The sequence below is a fragment of the Trichosurus vulpecula genome, chromosome 5 (assembly GCF_011100635.1).
Source record: "Trichosurus vulpecula isolate mTriVul1 chromosome 5, mTriVul1.pri, whole genome shotgun sequence".
NCBI lineage: Eukaryota > Metazoa > Chordata > Mammalia > Diprotodontia > Phalangeridae > Trichosurus > Trichosurus vulpecula.
The window spans coordinates 53,425,640-53,446,462 of record NC_050577.1 but is presented as its reverse complement, the minus strand read 5'-3'; the positions used below and the strand labels follow the sequence as shown (position 1 = coordinate 53,446,462).

The 20,823-nt window shown below is 39.2% G+C and overlaps 1 protein-coding gene across 6 annotated transcripts in view; it reads right to left on the bottom strand.

Annotated features, from left to right (window-relative positions):
* The window catches only part of LOC118849937 (ATP-dependent translocase ABCB1-like), a 496,364-nt gene that overhangs the window by 373,280 nt on the left and 102,261 nt on the right, over nucleotides 1–20,823 (bottom strand). For 4 of the 6 annotated variants that reach the window (XM_036759036.1, XM_036759039.1, XM_036759038.1 and 1 more), the window contains 2 exons: nucleotides 16,182–16,267; nucleotides 12,401–12,452 (listed from right to left, as the gene is read on the bottom strand). In XM_036759036.1, coding sequence (XP_036614931.1) covers nucleotides 12,401–12,452; nucleotides 16,182–16,261 — 132 coding nt within the window. In that variant the 5' untranslated portion in view covers nucleotides 16,262–16,267. Of the gene's footprint in view, nucleotides 1–12,400; nucleotides 12,453–16,181; nucleotides 16,268–16,736; nucleotides 16,817–20,823 lie in introns of those variants that run through there. The other 2 variants (XM_036759041.1, XM_036759043.1) reach the window with 1 other exon arrangement.

Sequence of the window (20,823 nt, the reverse complement as noted above, 5' to 3'; positions counted from 1 at the left end):
AATTTACTTGCTCATCATTTTTTATTATACTATGTTATAGAAATGCTTGTTTTATTCCATAAATTAAAAAAAATAATTTTTAAAAAGTTCAATTTACTTGCTCACCTTTTTTCATAGGGCTAAAATTGAATAGTGCATAGAAAGAGAGAAACCGGATTTAACGTCTCATAGACCTTATGAGCCAGATTCAAAGCTCTTTTTTGAAAAGCATAAACACTTTTCTGTTCATTTATTTTGAATATTCAAAGAGGGGAAAAATGGTTTAGTCCCTCCAACAAAGACATATTTTATTCTAGACATCTGACCTAAACTATAAAATAGCAGAGCTTATTAAAGAAACCTTTTTAATATCAATTAGACTTTGACTTAAAAATGAAATGGAGCAAATCAAACTAAAGTTGTTAGAATGACATTTTCCATATCAGAAAGGGAGTCATACACTGTGTACACATCATTTATGTCTCCACAATGTCTTCTTATTACAGAAGAGCCACCTAGAGGAAAGAAAGAAGGAATGGAAAATGGGATTATGAGTAGGAAGGTTTAGGAAGCAATTTACATCTTTTCTTGGACACCTCTTAAGTAGTTAAAAAGGTCAAAGGTAGGGAAAGACCAGGAGAGCAGAGGAGGTTGTAGAGCTAAGAGTGAATTCTGAAGCTTTATGATACCCTAATCAGGTGGCTGCTAGGCTTTGATACAGATAGCTGCAGGTTGCCAGGACAAAAAGAGATCTCAAAGGTCTATTTAAACAGCAGTGCCATGATTTAGTAAGACAAACTGGTTATTAGGAAGTCAGGATTCAAGGAAGGAAATTAGGTAGCAAGAAGTCAAAAGCCCAGGGACAAAATTTAAGCAACTAACATAAGGTACTACTGTACAATATAGTAGCAACCCTTGATGTTTCTTTACTTATGTGTTTCCTGGTATGGCATGAACCAACCACCAAACTGAACTAGCCTGGGGCGGGGGGCACCTGACTTGAGTATGGAAAAAGCAGGGAGAAGCCAGGGACGTTTCTTAAAGCAGGATGAGAAAAATTAGAGTTAAACGGAGGTTTGTTTTGGGTTTTTTTTGGGGGGAGGGGGAAGGATAGTTGAAATTAAGTGTGAAAAGGGTAGAGTGTAAGTAGGCATCTTTTATAATTTTTAAAGTTTTATTTATTCACCTGCCTCAAAATAGTACTTAAGGTTATGTAGCCTTATCGATCTCCTTATCTGCAAAACTGGTATAATAATTGCACCTACCTTCCAAGGTTATTAGGAGGAAAAGATGAAATAATATCTATAATGCACTACATAAATGCTATTATTATTATATTTCAATTAAAACAATAATAATACTGTGATGGGAAGCCATCTGAATTTCACAAACAAGGCACTGAAGAAAGTATCTTCATAAGAACAAGCCTCAAAAACTCCAATCTATGAAATGACAGAAAAATACAATCTAAAAAACATGGAGCTCCAGGGCTAGTCTGACACTGTTCTGGCTTAGATACTCTTTGAACTAAAAATAAATCATGGTTTCATTTCATAGGTACATTTTACCAGTCACAAGCTTTATCCTCATCCCTTTGTCTTTCCATTAGTCTACATATGTCAAAGGGGGATTCAGATGGCAAAGCTCTGGGTAATACTAGTCAGTCAATAAACAGTTGACTGAAGAGCTATGCACTTGCTTTTACATATTCTGGTTTTGATAAGGTGTTCTCAAATGGAAAATACAAACTTTGACTCTTAAGCAAATATTTTATCTACCACTCCAAAGAGAAATGAGAAAGAAATCATTCACTCCTTTGACTTCTCTTAACATAAGAGGCCAAGTCAAGTCAATGAATCATCAGACACATACTGAGTGCCTACTCTATTCTAGGCACCGTGCCTGTCTTTCCTGTGGTGTGACATAAGTTACTAATGGGGGAAAGGAAGCAACATGCCAGCCAAACTCTATCTCTTCTCAGAAGAAGATTAAATTCTGTGCACCAAATGGCTAAAAATAAGGCATGGTCAAGTTTTCTGAATTAATGAGGACCAGTGGGCATTCTTTAGATGTTCCTGTTTGCATATGCTTTATGTTAACTGCATCAAAGCCTCAGAACCTTGTAGAGCCTTCTGGATTAGGCTAAAAATCACTTGAGTTTGGCATAATTAGCCATACTCACAGGAAAAAAACAAAAAACAAATGAAGAATACCAATTGTTTATCTTATGACATCTGCCCATTGTTACCTAGTTTTTGTCGTCTAGTTGTGTCAGACTCTATTTGGGGTTTTCTTGGCAAAGATACTTATGTAGTTTGCCATTTCCTTCTCCAGTGGTTAAGGCACACAGAGGTTAACTGACTTGCTCAGGGTCATACAGCTAGTGAGTATCTGAGGTCAGATTTGAACTCAGATCCCCCTGATTCCAGGCCCAGTGCTCTATCCACTGAGACACCTAGCTGCCCCCAGACAGTTGTACAGACACAACACTTAGCCATCACTGCAAGTGAAGGTAGGCTCAGAATTGTACAGGAGGACAAAAGGGTAATACCTTTGGGAAACTGCAAAGGCTGGTATTATTTTGTTTGTTTTTTTTAAAATACCATTATTCTTTACTGTTTAATCATTTATGTACGATACTTCATGACCTCCATTTGGGAGTGGTTTGTCATTTCCTTCTCTGGCTCATTTTACAGATGAGGATACTCAGGCAAGAAAGTATATGTGACTTGCCCAGGGTCACATACCTAATAAGTGTCTGAGGCTACATTTGAGCTCAGTAAAACGAATCTTCCTGACTCCAGGCCCAGCACTCTATCCACCGAGCTGTGCCTGTTAGTGGTAGAACCATGATTCTTTTTTTTTTTTTTTGCTTTTTTTAGATTTTTTTTATTTAATATATTTAGTTTTCAGCATTGATTTTCACAAGAGTTTGAATTACAAATTTTCTCCCCATTTCTACCCTCCCCCTCACTCCAAGATGGTGTATATTCTGGTTGCCCTGTTTCCCAGTCAGCCCTTCCTTCTGCCACCCCACTCCCCTCCCATTCCCTTTTGTCTTCCTTTCTTGTAGGGCAAGATAAATTTCTATGCCCCATTGCCTGTGTATCTTATTTTCTAGCTGCATGCAAAAACTTTTTTTTTGTTTTTGAACTTCTGTTTTTAAACCTTTGACTTCCAAATTCTCACCCCTCTTCCCTTCCCACCCTCCCTCCCTAAGAAGTCAAGCAATTCAACATAGGCCACATGTGTATCATTATGTATAACCCTTCCACAATACTCATGTTGTGAAAGACCAACTATATTTTGCTCCTTCCTAACCTATCCCCCTTTATTGAATTTTCTGCCTTGATCCTGTCCCCTTTTGAAATTGTTTGTTTTTGATTACCTCCACCCCTATCTGCCCTCCCTTTTATCATCCCCCCTTTTTTATCTTCTTCCTCCTTCTTTCCTGTGGGGTAAGACACCCAACTGATTATGTATGGTATTCCCTCCTCAGGCCAAATCTGATGAGAGCAAGATTCACTCATTCCCCCTCACCTGCCTTCTCTTCTCTTCCTACAGAACTGCTTTTTCTTGCCACTTTTATGCGAGATAATTTACCCCATTCTATCTCTCCCTATCTCCCTCTCTCAAAATATTCCTCTCTCATCCCTTAATTTGATTTTATTTCTTTTAGATATCTTCCCTTCATCTTCAACTCACCCTGTGCCCCCCCACCCATCTCTCTCTCTCTCTCTCCCTCCCTCCCTCCCTCGCTCTCCCTCTCCCTCTCTCTCTCTGTATATATATATATATATATATATATATATATATATATATATATATATACACACACACATACATATATACGTACATACACAGTCACATATATATATACAAAAACATATATATATATATATATACACATATACATACATACACATATGCATATTCCCTTCAGCTACCCTAATACTGAGGTCTCATGAGTCATACATGTCATCTTTCCATGTAGGAATGTAAACAAAACAGTTCAACTTTAGTAAGTCCCTTGCAATTTCTTTTTCTTGTTCTTTTTCTTGATTACCTTTTCATGCTTCTCTTGATTCTTGTGTTTGAAAGTCAAATTTTCTATTCAGTTCTGGTCTTTTCACTGAGAAAGCTTGAAAGTCCTCTTTTTTATTGAAAATCCATATTTTGCCTTGGAGCATGATACTCAGTTTTGCTGGGTAGGTGATTCTTGGTTTTAATCCTAGCTCCACTGACCTCCGGAATATCGTATTCCAAGCCCTTCGATCTCTTAATGTAGAAGCTGCCAAATCTTGGGTTATTCTGATTGTGCTTCCACAATACTCAAATTGTTTCTTTCTGGCTGCTTGCAATATTTTCTCCTTGATCTGGGAGCTCTGGAATTTGGCGACAATATTCCTAGGAGATTTCTTTTTGGGATCTATTTGAGGAGGCGATCGGTGGATTCTTTCAATTTCTATTTTGCCCTGTGGCTCTAGAATATGAGGGCAGTTCTCCTTGATAATTTCTTGAAAGGTGATATCTAGGCTCTTTTTTTGATCATGGCTTTCAGGTAGTCCAATAATTTTTAAATTATCTCTCCTGGATCTATTTTCCAGGTCAGTGGTTTTTCCAATGAGATATTTCACATTGTCTTCCATTTTTTCATTCCTTTGGTTCTGTTTTATAATATCTTGATTTCTCATCAAGTCACTAGCTTCCACTTGCTCCAATCTAATTTTTAAGGTAGTATTTTCTTCAGTGGTCTTTTGGACCTCCTTTTCCATTTGGCTAATTCTGCCTTTCAAGGCATTCTTCTCCTCATTGGCTTTTTGGAGCTCTTTTGCCATTGGAGTTAGTCTATTTTTAAGGTGTTGTTTTCTTCAGTATATTTTTCAGTATTTTTGGGGGTCTCCTTTAGCAAGTCATTGACTTGTTTTTCATGGTTTTCTGACATCCTTCTCATTTCTCTTCCCAATTTTTCCTCTACCTCTCTAACTTGCTTTTCCAACTCCTTTTTGAGCTCTTCCATGGCCTGAGACCAGTTCATGTTTTTCTTAGAGGCTTTTGTTGTAGGCTCTTTGACTTTGTTGACTTCTCCTGGCTGTATGTTTTGGTCTTCTTTGTCACCAAAGAAAGATTCCAAAGTCTGAGACTGAATCTGAGTCTGTTTTCACGGCCTGGTCATGTTCCCAACCAACTAACTTGACCCTTGAGTTTTTCAGCAGGGTGTGACTACTTGTAGAGTAAAGAGAACTATGTTCCAAGCTTGGGGGAATGTGCCAGCTCTGCCACACCAGCACTCCTCCTTCCCCAAGAACCCCCAACCCAGACTGGACTTAGGTCTTCAGCAGGCTCTTCATTCCTGCTCTGATCCACCACTTAATTCCTCCCACCAGGTGGGCCTGGGGCCAGAAGCAACTGCAGCTGTATTTCTGTAGCTGCCCTACCTCTGCTGTTCCCGGGGCAGGGGCCAAACCGCAAACTCCTTCTTTCACTCTGTCCCCAGCAGCTTTTCCCACTAACCTTCTCTGTTGTCTTTGGTGTTTGTGGGTTGAGAAGTCTGGTAACTGCTGCAGCTCACTGATTCAGGGTGCTAGGGCCCGCTCCACCTGGCTCCTGGTCTGGATGGTCTGCGCTGCCCATGCTGGGCTCTGCTGTGCTCCACTCCCAGCTCCTTGCAGGATAGACCTAACCCAGAGACCATCCAGGCTGTCCTGGGCTGGAGCCCTGCTTCCCTCTGCTATTTTGTGGGTTCTGCAGTTCTAGAATTGGTTCAGAGACATTTTTATAGGTTTTTGGAGGGACTTGGCAGGCAGCTCATGCTAGTCCCTGATTTCCAGCTGCCATCTTCTAGAACCATGATTCTACTAGCATTTCAATAGAACTGTGAGTCATGAAGTACTACATTCTCCAAAAAAAAAATGAAAATGAGTATCAGCCAGAAGGGGACAGAGAGTTGTGCATCAGGTATGAGTAGGCTGCGACATAACAGATGAAAAGAATCACAAAGTAGAACCAGAGTAAAATATGTAATAAAAGAAGTGTATGAGTAAAGAAGAGAATGTAGACTGATCACAGGGTGAGAAGTACAGATAAGTGTTGATGAGCATCACTCCACAGGCCAAAGTAAGGCAGGTCCTCAGCACCTTGGTGGGCTGTTCATGAAAGACATCGACAAGAATCATGGAAGATGAATAAATATCAGTGGATCATAAATTTGGACCTGGAAGGGATGTCAGAGGTCATTTAGCCTGATCATCTAATTTCACAGATGAAGAAATGATGGCCCAAAAGACTAAAGGACTTGCCACAGTCATATAGGTGATGATAAAGGCAGGATTTGAATTTGGACCCTTTGACCTCAAAGCTATGCTTTTTCTACTGGACCATGCTGCCTCCATGGGGTAAGATCTGCATCACTAGAAGGAGAACGTACATCACTGAGATGGGCACTGGTCACTGAGTATCGATAAGATTGTGTTATCTTTCTTCAATTAGAGTAATTAATTAATTCAATTAGAATACACCTAAGAGTGTGTTTAAAGATCTTCTGATGGCCTTGATTAAGTAGGGTCGTACCTAACAACAATCATTCCACATACACCCTGAGCACTCAGTAAATATACGATCATCATCATTATTATTGACAGGGTGTCAAAATGGCCATTTTAAAGTATAGTATACAACACTGTCAGGGATAGAAAGTCTATATAAAGCATGGTTACCTACAAGAAGTAGGTAGATAATGACTTAGGAAAAATAAAGCCAAAATATTACTTTCTATGTGGTAGCTAGATAGCACTATGGATAGAACACTTGACCTGGAATCAGGAAAACCTAAGTTCAGATCTGGTCTTAGATACCTACTTAATCATGTGACCCTGTTTCACTTCTGTCTGCCTCAGTTTCCTCATCTGTAAGATGGGGATAATATAGCACAAGCCTTAAAACACTGTAAATGCTAGTTATTATCATTATTATTCCTAAGTGTTACAGAAATCAGACACTGTAAGACTAGCAAACTGTATAACCAAAACATATCTATTTTATGTGGTGTCTTTTTTATTTCATAATTGTCTTTCTGAATGGAAAATTAAAATTCCCCCAGGACATTTCCAAGCTAAGGGAAAAATCAATTTTCTCTTTCTTTATTAACTCACCACCAACATTGTCCAGATAGAAGAAAAAATCCAAAAACCATGTTTGGACTTAGTTAACAAAGTAAGATTATTTTGACTTTTCATGAAGACTATTATTACTAATAACAGCATTGGGGAGAACATTAACATCCAACAACTTCCTTAATAAATTTTTGTTTTGTGTGTAGGTTTTTGCAAAGCTCTACATGAATTATTCAGGCAGAGACAAAAGTGAAAACAGTGACCCCAGGACTATTCCCTCCTTATGACTATAGAGTTGGTTGCCTCAGCTGACCTGCATCATTCCAACCTTGTGTGACCTTTGATTTTCGATCCTTTTAAAATTGATGTGAATTTGGCATGTGTATTGCTACCATTTATTGGTCAAAGGATACGAACAGGCAGTATTCTAGGAAGAACTTCAAGTTATCAGCAACTATGTGAAAAAATGCTCTAAATCACTAAAATGTAAGTCAAAACTACTTTGAATCCTTCAGATTGGCAAAGATGGTAAAAGACGTAAATGACAGTTGTTTGAAGGGTTGTGGGAAACTAGACATGCTTGTGAATTGGTCCAGCCATTTGGGAAAGTAATTTGGAACTATGCCCCCTAAGTTAGTAAGCTGTAATACCCTTTGACTCAGCTATATTACTACTAGACCTATACTCAAAAAAGTTTTCCTTGATGAAAAAGAATCTATATGTTAAAAATATTTATAGCAGCTCTCTTTATAGTACCCCATAAACTGGAAACCAAGGGTGTACCCTTATTGCAGAACAGCTAAACAAATTATGGTATATGAATGCAACAAAATTGTGCCATAAGAAATGATAAAATGAACAGTTTCTGAAGAAACTAGGAAGGGCTTTTATGAACTAATGCAGAGTGAAATTAGCAGAACGAGGAGAATAATTTATACAATGACAATAATATTATTCGAAAGACTCTAAAACTCTAATCAGTTCAATGATAAACCAGAAGTCCAGAAGATTGAAGATGAAACACGCTATTTGCCTCATGTCAGAGAGGTGGTGGACTTAAAATTCAGAGAGACAGGGTGCGGAACCAAGATGGCAGCTGGAAAGCAGGAACTAGTGTGAGCTCCGCCAAGTCCCTCCAAAAACCTATAAAAATGCCTCTGAACCAATTCTAGAACTGCAGAACTCAAAAAATAGCAGAGGGAAGCAGGGCTTCAGCCCAGGACAGCCTGGATGGTCTCTGGGAAAGGTCTATCCGGCACAGAGCTGGGAGAGGAGTGGAGCAGAGCTGAGCCTAGCATGGGCAGTGTGGACTCACCAGACCAGAAGCCGGGTGGATCGCGCCCTAGTGCCCTGAATCAGTGAGCTGCAGCAATTACCAGACTTCTCAACCCACAAACACCAAAGACGACAGAGAAGGTTAATGAGAAAAGCTGCAGGAGTGGAAGGAGTTTGCGGTTCAGCCACTGCCCTGGGAGCAGCGGAGGTGGGACAGCTACAGAACTAAAGCTGTAGTTGCTTCCGGCCCCAGGCCCACCTCATGGGAGGAATTAAGTGGAGGATCACAGCAGGAGTGCAGAGCTGGCTTAAGATCTAAGTCCAGTCTGGGTTGGGGGTTCTTGGGGAAGGAGGAGTGCTGGTGTGGCAGAGCTGGCACATTCCCCCAAGCTTGGAACATAGTTCTCTTTACTCTACAAGCAGTCACACCCTGCTGAAAAACTCAAGGGTCAAGTTAGTTGGTTGGGAATATGGCCAGGCAGCGAAAACGCACCTAGATTCAGTCTCAGACTTTGGAATCTTTCTTTGGTGACAAAGAAGACCAAAACATACAGCCAGAAGAAGTCAACAAAGTCAAAGAGCCTACAACAAAAGCCTCTAAGAAAAACATGAACTGGTCTCAGGCCATGGAAGAGCTCAAAAAGGAGTTGGAAAAGCAAGTTAGAGAAGTAGAGGAAAAATTGGGAAGAGAAATGAGAAGGATGTGAGAAAACCATGAAAAACAAGTCAATGACTTGCTAAAGGAGACCCCAAAAAATACTGAAAAATATACTGAAGAAAACAACACCTTAAAAATAGACTAACTCAAATGGCAAAAGAGCTCCAAAAAGCCAATGAGGAGAAGAATGCCTTGAAAGGCAGAATTAGCCAAATGGAAAAGGAGGTCCAAAAGACCACTGAAGAAAATACTCCCTTAAAAATTAGATTGGAGCAAGTGGAAGCTAGTGACTTGATGAGAAATCAAGATATTATAAAACAGAACCAAAGGAATGAAAAAATGGAAGACAATGTGAAATATCTCATTGGAAAAACCACTGACCTGGAAAATAGATCCAGGAGAGATAATTTAAAAATTATTGGACTACCTGAAAGCCATGATCAAAAAAAGAGCCTAGATATCACCTTTCAAGAAATTGTCAAGGAGAACTGCCCTCATATTCTAGAGCCACAGGGCAAAATAGAAATTGAAAGAATCCACCGATCGCCTCCTCAAATAGATCCCAAAAAGAAATCTCCTAGGAATATTGTCGCCAAATTCCAGAGCTCCCAGATCAAGGAGAAAATATTGCAAGCAGCCAGAAAGAAACAATTTGAGTATTGTGGAAGCACAATCAGAATAATCCAAGATTTGGCAGCTTCTACATTAAGAGATCGAAGGGCTTGGAATACGATATTCCGGAGGTCAGTGGAGCTAGGATTAAAACCAAGAATCACCTACCCAGCAAAACTGAGTATCATGCTCCAAGGCAAAATATGGATTTCAATAAAATAGAGGACTTTCAAGCTTTCTCAGTGAAAAGACCAGAACTGAATAGAAAATTTGACTTTCAAACACAAGAATCAAGAGAAGCATGAAAAGGTAATCAAGAAAAAGAACAAGAAAAAGAAATTGCAAGGGACTTACTAAAGTTGAACTGTTTTGTTTACATTCCTACATGGAAAGATGACATGTATGACTCATGAGACCTCAGTATTAGGGTAGCTGAAGGGAATATGCATATAAATATATATGTTTACGTATATATATATATATATATATATATATATATATATATATATATAAGTGAATGTGTATGTATGTATATATGTATGTGTATATATATAGAGAGAGAGAGCAGACACAGGGTGAGTTGAAGATGAAGGGAAGATATCTAAAAGAAATAAAATCAAATTAAGGGATGAGAGAGGAATATGTTGAGAGAGGGAGATAGGGAGAGATAGAATAGGGTGGATTATCTCACATAAAGGTAGCAAGAGGAAGCAGTTCTATGGGAGGAGGGGAGGGGGCGGGTGAGAGGGGAATGAGTGAATCTTGCTCTCATCAGATTTGGCCTGAGGAGGGAATACCATACATACTCAGTTGGGTATCTTACCCCACAGGAAAAAAGAGGGAAGAAGATTAAAATAAAGGGGGGATGATAAAAGGGAGGGCAGATGGGGGTGGAGGTAATCAAAAACACACACTATCAAAAGGGGACAGGGTCAAGGGAGAAAATTCAATAAAGGGGGATGGGTTGGGAAGAGCAAAATATAGTTAGTCTTTCACAACATGAGTATTGTGGAAGGGTTATACATAATGATACACATGTGGCCTGTGTTGAATTGCTTGACTTCTTAGGGAAGGTGGGTGGGAAGGGAGGAGGGGGGAGAATTTGGAAGTCAAAGGTTTAAAAACAGATGTTCAAAAACAAAAAAAAATGTTTTTGCATGCAACTACAAAATAAGACACACAGGCAATGGGGCATAGAAATTTATCTTACCCTACAAGAAAGGAAGAGAAAAGGGGATGGGAGGGGAGTAGGATGACAGAAGGGCGGGCTGACTGGGGAACAGGGTAACCAGAATACACACCATCTTGGAGTTGGGGGAGGGTAGAAATGGGGAGAGAATTTGTAATTCAAACTCTTGTGTAAATCAATGCTGAAAACTAAATATGTTAAATACATAAATTAAAAAAAAAAACAATAAGGTCCAAATAGTGAATAGTAATTGATTCTTCTCATAAATATGAGTAACAAGGACTTGGACCCCAACCTAGCAATGTCTCAAAGCTGTTGCACAAAAAGGAAACCCTGCCATCACTCTGCCTTCATGAGACTTCCTTTCTTTCTTCCCTAGAACCTTGCTTGGATATATCCAGCTAAAGATCAAAGACCTAGAATCACAAGAGCCAATGGAGACCACCTAGTCTCACCTCCTCATTTCACCAATGAGGAAAATGAGATTCAAAGAGATGAAGGACCATACAGGTAGTAAGCAGCAGAGCTGGGATCACTGATGAATGATACGCAGAATTAAGAGAGAAGGCATAGCTAACTTAATCACAAGTAATCAATAGGTACAGTAGTTAGAGTGTTGGACTTAAGATAATAACACCTTAATTAGCACAATGGCCAATAGGGTTATGAAGACCCTGTGTCCCCCTTGCTTAATGATCTCCTGTGGCTCCCTAATACTTCCAGGATCAAATATAAAATCCTCTGTTTGGCTCTTAAAGTTCTCCATAACCTGGACCTTTCCTACCTTTCTAGTCTTGTACCTCACTCTGATTCACACACTCCACGAGCCAGTGACACTGGCTTCCTTGCTGTTCCTTATACAAGATACTCCATATCCCAAAACCTTTTGCAATTTTCCCTGTGCCTGGAATTCTCTCTCGTTTCTGCCTCCTGGTTTTCTTCAAGTCTTAACTAAAATTCCACCTTCTGCAAGAAGCCTTTCCCAATTCCCCTTAATTCTAGTGTGTCCCCCTGAGATTATGTCCAATTTATTCTGCTCATACATAGATGTTTACATGTTGTCTCTCTCATTAGACTGTGAGCTCATGAAGGTAGGAACTTTGTATCCTCAGAATAACAAAATATCTAGCATACAGTAGGTACTTAATAAAAGCTTATTGATATAACTGGACCAAATGAGACAATATATAAGGTACTTAGAAAACTTTAAAGGGCAATAGAACTGTTAGCTATGATTATGACTTTGGTCACACTACTCTATATTCTGTAATTTTTATACATCTTATCAGAAGTTAAGTAAAATCAATACAATTCAACAAGAATTTATTAAATACTTAAAATATGTGAATCACACAAGGTGCTATAGCTACTGGGAAGACAAAAACAGTAAGAGAAAAAGCCTCTGACATCTAAAAGCTTACTTTCCCTTCTGATCGTGGACTTATAACCTCTCCTAATACAATACGATCTCTAGCTAAATGCTAACACAAGCATGATAAACATAACCGTGCAAAGAAGAATATCTGTTTGGAAATTTGTTTTCTATTTTGAATCACAAAGAGACCAATAACTCACCATTGCAAATGTACCAACAGTTGGCTCTTTTTCTTTTTTCTTGCTTTTTTTGCTGGAAGAAAAAAAAACAGGACCAGAGAAGACATTGATCATTTTATACTTATGGAAGAGAGAATATAAAGTTCAAAACTTAATTACCCAAATAGCCTGTTCATGGCAGAAAATTAAATTTGTGGTTTAATTACATTTAAAAAACCATTCATTTCTTTGCCAGCAGTTAATGCCAGAATGGTTGTTTCTTGTTTGCTTATTTAGAAGAAAACATCCAGAATTCCTGGATTCGTATTTGCCACGTTCATTCACCACAGAAGATTTCCCGCATATTCTACTTCGAAGTTAACATTCTATATCATATCACCAAAATGGGTGGTGCCTCAAAGAATACAGTTTACTACTATACAGATGTGTTTAAAATACATTGGAAGTTTATTTTAACTTAGTAAAATCAATTGAAATGACAAAATTAGCTAGTAAATCATTCACACAGAAAACAAAAGTATCAATGTCTTTGTAAAAATGTGAAACGAAGATCATTAAATAATAACAGCAAAAACCATAACTTCAAATTTATTTAGCCGTTCAAGGTTAACAAAGTACTTTCCTCACAATTCTGTTAGGGAAACTGAGGCTTTGAAAAGCAAAGTGATTTGTCCATTGTACAAGTTAGCAAGTATCTGAAGTAGCTATCAAAACCAAGTGTACTGACTCCAAGTCCAGTGGACCTTCCATGACATTAGACTGCTTATCATTAAAAGTATCTAACACAATACTACCCTCCCTCACCCCCAACTCAAAAAAAACCCAACAATCTCAGAATAGTATAACCAGGGAGACGATAGGAGAGGTAAAATGGGGAGAGTTGAACATCCAATTTTCTGTCTGCTCTGATTGTTGAGTGCCCTGCTAATGCCTCAAGGGGAATTATATTACGGTAATGACTAAAACTTAAATGGGAGAAAGAAGCCAGGAAAAGAACAAACCACTTAAATAATTTAGGCCTAAAATTATTTCTCCCTTTTGGAAATTTAGAGGACCCTAGCTTATGTTTTCTGAATATTTACGTCAAATATCTCTTCTTCCTGTGACTAACAGGGTCCTCATAGATATGAAATGTGATATATGTGTCATACAAATCTATCTATCCCAATTAAACTGGCCTATATGGATCGAGCAGACACTAACTAGCTGTTTGACAAGAGGCTAGTCATAAACTCTCAGCCTTGGGTTCTTCATCTGTAAAATTGGGATAATCTGGTGCCTACCTCTCTGAGTTGTAATGAGGCTCAAACGAGATCATTCATGTGTCAAGAGCTTTGCAAACATTAAAGCACCATATGTCAGTTGTCATTAAAAATTATTTAACATATTCCTGAAACCCAAAGTAGACAATTATACCAATAGAAGTTATTACTAAAAAGGGACAGGTCTATAAACAATGAAAAGCTTTTTTCCCCAAAAGTACATAAGCAAAGCATTATGAGGAGAAAGACGATACTAAAAGGCAATGCTTCATCTTTATTTCCTTGACTAGGAAATAATATAATTATCTTCAGAAAAGACTAACTTGTTTCAGTAATATTTTAAAGATGTTAATGTTTAAAAAGTAGAATTAGCAGTGTGTGTATAACATTTCTGACAAAAGGTTATATGACTCAGCCAGAAGACTTCCATAGGGAGGGAACCCGATAATAATAACAGACATACAATATTTGCCACCCTTGATGGCCTACTTCAGACGCCATCCCCAGGAAGCCTACCCTAACCTGTCCTGCTAAAGTGATCTCTCCTCCTTTAAAATCTCATAGCACTTTGGGGGTGCTACTGTTGGGGCATTTAGCACAAAGTACCTTAAGTTCTAGTTAATTTAATATATATGCATATATTTATCTTTTCTTTTACTTTATAGCCTCAAAGAGTTTGTTATATCATTGCTCTTTCCAAAATCTGCCCCCTCTCCCAGCATACTGCCTTGCAGTATGGGAGTGGGGTGCAGGGAGAGAACTCAATAAAAATGCTAGATAAATGAATATTCAATAGTACTGAAGGCACTCAGAAATTCTTCATAAAACTAAATTTTTAAAAAATTGTAAATAAGATAGATGACATTACCAAAAGATAAAGAGGATTTTAGTTACTTATCTTTGTTCTGAGTCAGCACTATTGAACTCAAAGCAACAGATTATAGCTTATAAAAGAAAGGATGTAGACTATAAAAAGGCCTGAGAGAAAATTAAGATACTTATAGGTTATTTCAATTCTGGGGTTCCAACCACATTTTCTAGGTTGAATTTCATAAAATCTGACCACAACTAGCTCTCTAGAAATATATGTTTTAAACATGTTTACAAAGGCCTTTTGAAATTAAGTAAAGCACTTCACATCACAATTATTAGATTATAAATTCCTCAACAACCTTTCTTTGTATCCCCAGCACTTGCATATAATATACACTTAATAAAATGTTGACTTATTTACATCAGATGTTTTTCGGAAAATTATAATAAAATTCTTTTAAATTTAATCACTTTAAAACCACTAGAAGAAAGCACTTTTAAAAGTAAGTCTGGGATGATGAATCCTTTTATAAAGTGAAGCCTCTTTCTATAAAGTGAATAAATCACCTCCCTAACCTACCACTTTATATATAGATTTTTGCACTGTATATTGGATTTCCTTATGGTGAGGCTTACTACAAGAAGCTCCAGGATGCTTCAAGAATTTTGGTTATCCAGATAGAAACACCCTTTCATTAACCTTGTGGTGTCCACATTTCCAGCTCTTAATGAGGTAGGAGTTACTAGCTTGCCAAGTGTGGCTTATTTTAGCCCAGGAGTGGGGAAGCTTCCACTTTAAAGCTACCTGTGGCCTTAAGGCCGCAGGTTCCCCACCTGTTTTAGCCTAGCCATGGAAGTTCCAAACTAGAACTAGGAGCTCATTTACAATCTTTTTTTTTTTACTTTAAGTTTTTCTAATGTCATATCCCATGCCTTACTAGCAGTAGAAAAAAGTTTTTTCACTATAAACATATTTTTGGTCAAAGTATATCAATTGAGAACACATGTATAGCATTTTAAAAGGGTGAATCTTTTTATCTTAATTCAACAACCCCACAGACTGGAGGGAGGAGAGATGTGTAATAAAGCTAATTTTTGCATTAGAATGTTGTTTTTACCTTTACAGTATCTTGAGTTACTCTTTTTCTCTTGTACTCTAATAAAAAACTTTCAAAACTACCTCAAAACATCCTCTCCAGTCCTGCCTCATTTCTCATCCTTCTTTTCACCACTGTTTGACTTTAAAAGCACAAATACACTTAAAAACAAATTCTGTGCTTTCTCTCCCTTGCCCTTTAAGGATTTCTTCCACAGAAGCCAAGGATATTAATCACCAGTCTAAAATTGCCTACCAGAGTTTTCTTTAATTGTATCACCTCCTTAGTAGATTTGAATTTCTGGGAGCCTGTGACTCTGCATATTTGTAGCATGGAGCTATTTTGCTCCTGATCAGACAGGAAACTACAAGTTCACTTCTAAAAGTAATGCTGAAAAAGTTAAGCACTCTAACAAATATTCAAAGCTGTGTGTGTGCCTGTGCTTGTTCCCAGAATCACACGCATTGTACATTAACCTCTTTCCAACCACGGGAAACTATTTGCAAAGGATGTTGATTGTGGTGGGTTGGATTTTTTGGGTTTTTTTTTTTTGGAACCAAATTAGGAAGCAGACCTCAATTACTTTTTTTTTAGACAAGTTTATCATGAGAATGAAAAAGAAACTACAACCGTTTGCTGTCTGATTTCAACTCCATCATCTCTTCCGTGGGGCTTCCTGCCGATCCATTGCTACCGGCTTCCCAACTCATCTCAACCTTAAAAGAAAATATAGAGAGAAAATAAGATTAAAACCAATTCCTTTTTCGCATTAAACTGACGGAAAGCATCCACTCGATGGGATAAGAACACAAAAGGATGCCTCCGCCCCAACAGGGAATGGGATGGAAAGTGATGCGTGCCCACCCTGGCTCTGGGCCTGAGAACACTCACTGTCTAGGCTCCAGCCTTCCCCCTGCCCTTCTAGGAGAATAGCGATGTCAGAGCGAAAGTCCGGGCCCTCAGTGATGCCGCTGAGGACAGGGGCTGAGGACCGGGGCTGAGAACAGGGGAAGCCACATGCTCAGCTTCACACAAGGAGCTCCCTTGGGATTAGCACCCAGGGCTGCCTCTCTTCCCTCCGCCCAGGCCAGGGCTGCCCTTCATTTACGGTGTCCAGGAGGTCCTAATGAGGGGCTGGAAGGAGGGGTTCCACTTGGGGCTCCCTCTGGTCCTCGGTTTGCCCACCTGTGAAGTGATCTCTGCCGCTGTAAATGCTAGAAGCCTAGTTTGTCCCAACCTCACCCTTCCCCTCTGAACCACAGCTGGCTGGATGGAAAGGGGGCGGGACTTTGCTCACAGCCGCTTCACCTCTCCCCCTCCCCCACCACTCTAGGCTGTTAGCCAAGCCGCTGCTGAAGACTCCCCTTCCTCCACTTCGTCTTCCTCCAGGGATTTTGGGTGTACTCCGTCTCGGGAAAGCAGCACTCCGCAGGTACAGAAGCCATGGCTCCGAGGCATGGGCCCTCTGCCCCTCCCCGGTTAGTGCTTTCTGCCCGGGCACAGCCCCGCGGCAGATGTCCGGACCTGAATGACTCCAGAGACAGATCTCTGCCAAGGCCGGCGCCGTCCTCTCTCCCTGCCCCTTTAAAACCCCGGGACTGGAGGTGCTGCCAGTCCTCTGGCCGGGTTGCCCCATCCTGTTGCCGGGCTGCCCATCCCCTGGCCAAGTTGCCCATCCTCTGGCTGGCCTCTGTGCCACTGAACTCTGTCCTTCCATCTATCAGCTCCCAGGCTCTCCAATTGATTGCCCATCCCCGGGCCATGTGCACTCACCTGGGATCTGCTCTCTCCAGCACACTGTGGAGGTTGGATGTGGGAAGAGGAAAGAGAGCAAAAGCCTGTGCTGGAGACTTCTCGCTATAGTCTGGGAGGCGAGCTTCCTACACACTGAGCAAATGAGACAGAGCTTCTGATGGAGAAACTCTTGAACCTTTGGCAAGCTGTCCACACCCTCTTTAGCCCAGCCAATCAGCCCTACAGCTCAGCAGGTACTGCGGTTGGAAGACTCCAGTTTATTAAGGATTGGTATTTTTTTAAAAAAATCATAAAATGAATATTCAACCATCCCCTTGATCCTTTTGATAGTGTCCTATTTTGTCAAATGAGAAGCTGAAATATTTCCTGAGCCTTAGAGCACAGGCAATATTTAGCGAATGCATCTTTTTAAAAGACATTAATTTATAAATTTAAATTTTATTTTATTTTAGCTACAATACACGTGTGCTTAGGTGTTAGGAGTTTTCACTAGGGCAGTTAGATGCAAAGATCTAGACTTGCCGGGATTCTTAGCCTTTTTTAATGTCATAGACATTCTGGTACTTAGCAGAAGCCCATGAATTCCTTTCTCAGAATAATGCTTTAAATATTTCAAATAAAATATATAGCATTACAAAAGAAATCACTTATATTGAATTACTGGTATGAAAACATTAAAAAAATTGTGTCCAAGTTCATGGAACCCCAGGTTAAGAATTTTCCCTCTGGAAGCTTTCCCAGGATTATGATAAGGGAGATATGGCTAAAGTGTAAGAATAGAAGATAGGAAATCCTAGGTACAAATCCTGCCTTGGATATTTAGCAGCTGTCTGGCCATGAGAATGTCACTTAAGCTTTTTGGACCTCAGCTTCTTCATCTGTAAAGTGGGCATAACTCCCTTCCCCTAGCACCTACCTCACAGGGTTAGGCAGTTTACAGGAGATGGTGTGAAGAACTCTTTTCCAACTCTAAAGCACTGGGAACCACTAACTAATTAAGTACCTGTCATAATCTACATAAATGTACTATGTCAGTTATTTTTAAATGGTTTTCTGCCTTGGTGATAATGTACCAAAAAGGCAAATTTTACTAATTATTTGACTGTACCCTAAGGGAACAAAATGGAACTAAATGCAACTTTACTTCTAAATGCAGTAAAATTCTTTAAGCAATAGCAACTCCCTATTGAATGGTAAGCACTGTGTACTTACTAGCAGTAGACAATTTTTTCAGTATAAACATATTTTTTGGTCAAACTACACTGATTGAAAACACATCTATAGCATTTATAAAGGGTGGATTTTTTGATCTCAATTCAATATCCCCATATACTGGAGGGAGGAGAGATGTGTAATAAAACTAATTTTTGCATTAGAATGTTGTTTCTACCTTTACAGTATCTCAAGTTACTCTTTTTCGAGCTAGGTGGCACCGAGAATAGAGTGCCGGCCCTGGATTTCAAATCTGGCCTCAGACACCTATTAGCTGTGTGACTCTGGGCAAGTCACTTAACCCTGCTTGCCTCAATTTCCTCACCTGTAAAATGAGCTGGAGAAGGAAATGGCAAACCACTGCAGTATCTTTGCCAAGAAAACCCCAAATGGGGTCACAGAGTTGGACACAACTGAAAAACAACTATGTATGATATATGAAGATTGGCACTGCTATATCCTTTTAGGACTAGAATCCCCTGAATGCTAAAATTGTTGAAACAAAAACTAGAAAGCAAGTTAGTTTATTTAATTTTTCTGTCAGAGTTTACAAAACTATTTTACTGAATTTTATCCTTTTAGAGGTCTCAGGGGGAAACAGAGTGGTAGAGTAGACAGTGTACTGGATTGGACAAGGATTCAAATCTCCCTAGCTCTATTACATATTACCTTTGTGACCTGGGAGAGGTTACTTAACGCCTGTAGGCTCCTGTTTAGTAGGGGGATTGGAGTAGTTGAGTTTCAAGGTCCATTCCAGCTCTAAATCTGTCATATGGTGTGGTGGGACATCTATTAACTTCCTATAACTCTCCCCTTTCCAAAAAATCTTCATTGACATTTCTTTATGGTTAATTGCTCCTGCCTTTATTTAATTATTTTTCACCAATTTAGGCTACTAGCACTTTAAAAAAACTTTCACTGGTAATTTTAAAAATTAAAATATAGCAAATATCTTTGTTTTCCTCAGAATTATATACTGCTTCCTCTAGAGAGCCTCTTCAAATTAAAACCTGCTTACTGATATGATATCAGCACACCATAGGAGTGAACTTAACACATTTAAAATTCATCTCACGTTATCTCATTTCTTCTAGTTTCTCAGCTTAAATTTCACCAAGAGATTTAAATACAATGTTCTAGGTATAATGACCCTAAGGGAATGAATAGTAATTTTTCACTGTATCTTCTGGCTGTTGTTTCTACCTCCTTACCAAGGATCTTTTCCAACTTTCATTTGTTCAGTCTTTTCTTTTTTTCAGTCATGCCTGACTCTTTGTGACCCTCTTTGGGTTTACTTGGCAGAGCAACTATAGTGCTTTGTTGTGTCCTGGCGCATTTTACATATAAGGAAACTGAGGCAAACAAGGTTAAGTGACTTGCCCAGGGTCACTTGGGCTAGTAGATGTCTGAAGCAGGATTTGAACTCAGGAATTTCCTGACTATCCACTGCACCACCTTATTGCCCAACTATTTAGGTGACTTTAAACTTGATTTGTAATCTTCTTCTTGACTTCTGCTATCATTCTGCTTCAACATTTCTAATTGGACTTCATAAATCTCTAGCTATGTACCATACGAATCATTTATTAACAAGGACACATACCATTATGCTCATTGTCAAGTCTCCAACCCTTTGCTTATGCTGTGCCGCTCCCTGAAGTGCTCATTCCACTTCTGCCTTCCCAACTCCTATGTCCTTTTCAAGGCCTAAGTTCAAATTCCACATCTTCCCTTGAGTATTCCAAGTGAATGTTGGTTTTTCCCTTTTCTGAATAACTGAACTCTGGATTCTCTGAACAGCATGGCACTTTATCACAGAAGCTGCCATTCACATGGCCCTTTAGGATTCACAAAGCACTTTCCTCATTACAATCTCATATGGTGAGGTAATGTTCATACTGAAAGTCACTGACATTAACCATATAAGTGATACATAATGTTTTATGGCATTACGTCATTTGATCATAACAACCCATCTCCTAAACTTCCCTCTTTCTCTCAAGGGCACCACCATATTTTATTAATTCAGACTCATCTTCTGCTCTTCATTCAGCATATCTAATGCATTGCCAAGTCTCGCCAAATGTATCTTCATCACATCTTTCCAGTCCATCCCCTTCTCTCCATTCCTAAAACCACCACCCTAGTGGTAAGAGCCTTGTAACTTGACAGGTCTTCCTGTCTCAAGTCTCTCCCCATTTATAACCATTCTCAACAGAACTGTCAGTGATGTTCCTAAAGCACAAGTCTGACCATATCACTCCCCTGCTCAGTAAATGGTAGTGGTTTCCCTCTCACTTTTTAG